At 45.8% G+C, this 4,615-nt stretch overlaps 1 protein-coding gene across 1 annotated transcript; it reads left to right on the top strand.

Annotated features, from left to right (window-relative positions):
* The first annotated feature begins 1,679 nt into the window (after positions 1 to 1,679).
* Positions 1,680 to 2,723, top strand: LOC100277286 (uncharacterized). The gene is made up of 2 exons (NM_001165436.1): positions 1,680 to 1,945; positions 2,109 to 2,723. Exons 1-2 carry the CDS (start codon positions 1,714 to 1,716, stop codon positions 2,468 to 2,470), a joined length of 594 nt encoding a protein of 197 aa, NP_001158908.1. The 5' UTR covers positions 1,680 to 1,713; the 3' UTR covers positions 2,471 to 2,723.
* The last annotated feature ends 1,892 nt before the right edge of the window (positions 2,724 to 4,615 follow it).

Raw genomic sequence — 4,615 nt, 5'->3', positions numbered from 1 at the left:
TTTATGAATTGGTGTTGTAACGACAAATAAACACATGACATTATTATATTATTTCTTTCAAGTATAATTTGTTGTTCATAAATTGAACCGGATTTTGGATCATGTTAGGATTTTTTAATTTACCGAGCGAGCAGGGGCGGACCTATGTGTAGCCCAGTGAGGACACATGCCCTCGCTCATTTCGCGATTACAAATAATACATTCTAGACTTTCAGCATTAGGTCCTCTGCTCGGTCTAATTTAAATGACATCGCTCTGACATTTTAGTGTTAGTTGTAGTAAATGTGCCCTCACTCCTGTTTCATCTCGGGTCACTGAGAGGGTTTCACACTTGCTTCCCCTCCAACGAGGACCTCAATGCCATTACAACGAGATACTACAACAAAGCCAAGAGAGCAAATGCCATGCGAGGGGCCACAATTTGCTTGAACAGCGCGATCAAGTTTTGTGACTGAACCAGTACATATCAGAGAGTGCTCCTGGCTCGATAGCAACATGTAACCGTGGTGTGAGGTGCGATATAATTAAGTCCCTTTTTGCCATTTTAAGTGGGACATATCTATTTCGAAATTAAAGAGAACAACCGGCATATGGATTATGGAAGAGCTATACATACTTGTGGCGAAACATATAAATAAATAGATCGATAGATGCGTATAATAACCCCACCAATCAAGCAAGCTGGCTAGTACGTGGCCTGGTTCGTCCTGGAGGAAAGGAAAGGGAATAGTAGACCAGTAGGCGGCGAAAATAGCTAGTTAAATTTGTACATTAAGGGCTAATTTGGGAACCACATTTTTCCAAGGGATTTCAATTTTCCCAAGGGAAATTAGTTCATTTTCCCTTGAGAAAATAGAAATCCCATGGGAAAATGTGTTCCCAAACTAGCCCTGGGAAATTAGTGTTCCCAAACTAGCCCTAAGCAAACTACCATCTGCCCAAAGTATAATCAAACTATTTTAAGACTGGTTAAATTTGTAAAATAAATACTAGTATATACAATGGTGAAGGTTGGAACAAAATTAAAACATAACCAAGTCAGTTATATCATCATCATCATGGCCCTAAGTCTCCTCATAAATACTTGCATATACTGAAAACACTCTGATTTGGTGACAAGTGGATCACGGGAGGATTGGAGAGGATTGAGAGGGAAATGAACTAATTTCTCCCTCAATTCCCTCCGATCCTCTCAGGATCCCGGGACACCCATATCCCAGGGTCATATAAACCCGTTACATTAAATGCACTAAAACCAAAACAAGCCACCACTGCAAGAGCATTTGAATATACTATGGGAGCAAAACGAATGCAAGGCCAGCCGAAACAGAGGAGGCAGAGCAGAGAGAAGGTCGGACCGGCAGTTCGGCACAGCCATCCGGCGAGTCGCAGCCTAGATCGAAATTCCAAGTACAACCGCTGGTGGCCGGCCCGAACCAGGCAACCGCACGCTAGCCGTTGGACGCAACACGCCTCGGCCGCTGCCCCGCGCGCGCACCGCGCACACAGAGACAGAGAACTCGCCCGCACGCTTATAACTCCTCCCTCCTCTCATCTCACGCCACCGGCGTGACACACACGGCTGGCTCGCTGCCCGCCGGCCTTTAAGAGCTCGCTAGGACAGTAGGACGCGAACGAGTCTGCGGCCAGCCAGCAAGCAGTGCGAGTACAGGCATGGGGGCTGCCGGCGGACGCGCGGTTGCGGTGGCAGCCATGGTGGCGGTGGCGGCGGCGCTGCCTCTGCTCGCGTGTGGCGGTTACGCGGAGTGCTACGACTACTGCTTCAAGGACTGCATCTCCAAGGACAAGTCCATGAGAGACTACTGCAGCTACGCCTGCGACAAGACCTGCGCGCCCGACGCCCGGCGGCGGCGCCCCGCGGTCGTCCCCATGAACTGCCAGCTCGCCTGCGTCAGGGAGTCCTGCCACCGTCGCCGCGCGGCTGGTAATCTTTTTTTGCGCCTGTGTCATATGCGTTTTTCTTGTGCGATATTTAATTAATCGCATGGTCTGACTGACGTACGTACGGCGGCGGGCAAGGAGGATAACCGTACGTACCTACGTACGTACGTGTCCGTCGGATGTGCGCGCATGGTTGCTTTGCGCAGATGGCGACGACGACACGAAGACGAAGGCCTGCTACGGGCAGTGCTACGACGACCGCGGCTGCGAGACCAGTGCCGCCCTGCCGAGGCCTCTGCGCGCAGGCGGCGGTGCTGGCGTTGTCGGGCGGCCAGGGCCAGCGGAGTCACCGGACCACCCATTCCACGAGAGGCAGGACGCTCACGGACCGGCGGCGGCGTCGCCCGACCATCCATTCCACGTGAAGCAGAAGCAGGACGCTCTCGGCCCGGCGGCGGCGGCGTCGCCTGGCCACCCGTTCCACAAGATGCACGGCGCGGTCAAGCCGGCAGGGGAGCCGGATCCAGGATACGTCGTGTATCCGGCATGGGGCCCCGCCGTCCACTAATCGTCGTTCGACGGCGACGACGCTCCGCCGCCAACGACGGCGAGTGCCACATGCCTATGCTCTCGTGTGGGCCCCGTACGTTATTGAGCGCTACTAGTACTAGGGAAAGTGTACGTGTGATGTGTGTCACTCAGTGTCGATTGATCAATGATGCTCATTTTCGAGCAGACCCAGGAATGCTGAGTGCAGAGAGCAGAGCGTTGTTCTAGAAAGTGAACCGAGGAATAAAGTGGACAGAAATGTTGGCTGGTTCACGTGTCTTCTGAGTAATAATAAAATGGACAGAAATTATCTTCGAAACATATTCACTGGACGCTTACGGATTCTTTGTGAACAAAGACATTCTGTGAAACTGCTGCGTGTGCTCTGAGAACCTAACCATCACCTGTAAGCTGTAATTCTGTTAGGCCTTGTTCGGTTATTCCCAATACATATGGATTGAATGGGATTAGAAAAAATTTTTAAGAAGTTTGACTTATTTGGGATTCAAACTCATTCAATCCCACTCAATCCACATGGATTGAGAGCTAACCGAACAAGCCATTATGTGGGCTGTGGACGAAAGAGGGACACGCACACCCATGCGCTGTGGACTTGTGGGCTAGGGCTGCGGCTGCGCCACCCCTGGAGCTCTTTGTATACTCGTTTTTTTTATATCGTTCACACCTTCTGGATTTATTAAATCTGAGGACTTCCACTAGGTCACAATAGTCTTTCTATCACATCCCTATTATTTCTGTAAACAATATAATCTATAATACAGAACCATATGTTTTCACGGCCATACACACCATTTGCTGGAGTAGAGTCCTCTCGCTCTCACACACCTCTCTCTCTCTCTCTCTCTCTCTCTCTCTCTCTCTCTCTCTCTCAAGCAATCGTAGAAATAGTTTTTTAGTCGATTCGTCTTTAGAAATTAAAATTTACAAATGACTAGGCTTTCTAGCCATATTTTAAAATAAACAATTTTTTAAGGAAACAAAAAATCCACCTATTTCTTGAAACACATTTCATTTAAGAATTTGTCATGCTAAAAATAGGAAAAGCATAATAAAGCTAACAAACTTTTTACAATAAGTTGAATGAAGATAAATATACATCAAAGCTATAGTAATATTGATGTCTTTTCCATTTGAAATAAGTTAAGGTCCGAAATTTACGTCTTAAGTTTTTGTAATTTGAAATTCAATATTTAAATTTTTAAATGGCTTCAGATTGATAAGCAATATAAATCAAAGTTATTATTAGTAAAAGAGACCCACAACTCTCTATTTCTTCATTTGAAATTATTTCATACCTACAAATTATGTTTTAAGTTTTCATGTTTTTGAACTTTATTTTTAAAAAAATGAGAGTATGTCAGATGGAGGAATAATCTAAATCAATAATATAGTACTCCAATTTTTATTTGATATTTTCCATTTCAAATCATTGATGGCCTAGAAGTTTGTTTTAAGATTAATACTTTTGAAATTTCTAGTTTCGAATTATCGAAATGACCATGGATTCTTTCCAGAAATACTGCCTAAATATTCCACCGATATTTCTCCAAATATTTTGCTCATGAGAAATACCTTGAGAATCATTTCTAAAGTCCCTACAAATATTTTCTTAATAATTTTTCTCATGCTCATACGTATAAGTACGCCTCCGTTGTCATACAGTGAGCTCTACAAGCTAATTTCACTTATACATGACTAATACATGTTTATCTCCCACTAATCCTCACCTAATCCTCGCCACCTCCCACTAATCCTCGCCTCCTCTCCCTAATCCCCCCACCTTGCCTATTAAATAGAGGGACAAGGGCCTCCCCTCATGCCACCCCAAGCCATTTCATGGCAACTCACTCCCCCTCACTCCCACTCCCACTCCCACATAAACACAACACAAGCACAAGGATCGCTCGGTCGTTCATTCGATCGTTCATTTACTTGTTCGTAGTTTGTTTGTTCGTTTGTCCGATCGTTCATGGTTCGTTCGTCCGATAATTCGATTGTTCGTCCGTTCATTCGTTCAAATAATCTGTGTTCAGTCGTTATGCTGCCGAAATTCCGATCGTTCGTTCGTCTGATCATTCGATCGTTCGTTCGTTCATAATCTCTATTCATCGTTCGTTCATACGAAGTATTCATCATTCATCGT

This window comes from Zea mays, chromosome 8 (genome assembly GCF_902167145.1).
Source record: "Zea mays cultivar B73 chromosome 8, Zm-B73-REFERENCE-NAM-5.0, whole genome shotgun sequence".
Classification (NCBI taxonomy): Eukaryota; Viridiplantae; Streptophyta; class Magnoliopsida; order Poales; family Poaceae; genus Zea; species Zea mays.
The sequence above is the reverse complement of the archived record's forward strand: the minus strand, read 5'-3'. Positions and strand labels throughout refer to the sequence as shown.

Bases quoted from the DNA above. Each gene is read 5' to 3' on its own strand.
- LOC100277286 (NM_001165436.1), top strand. From the start codon at position 1,714: ATGGTGGCGGTGGCGGCGGCGCTGCCTCTGCTCGCGTGTGGCGGTTAC. The intron at 1,946-2,108 runs GTAATCTTTTTT...TGCTTTGCGCAG, and splicing joins CCACCGTCGCCGCGCGGCTG to ATGGCGACGACGACACGAAG.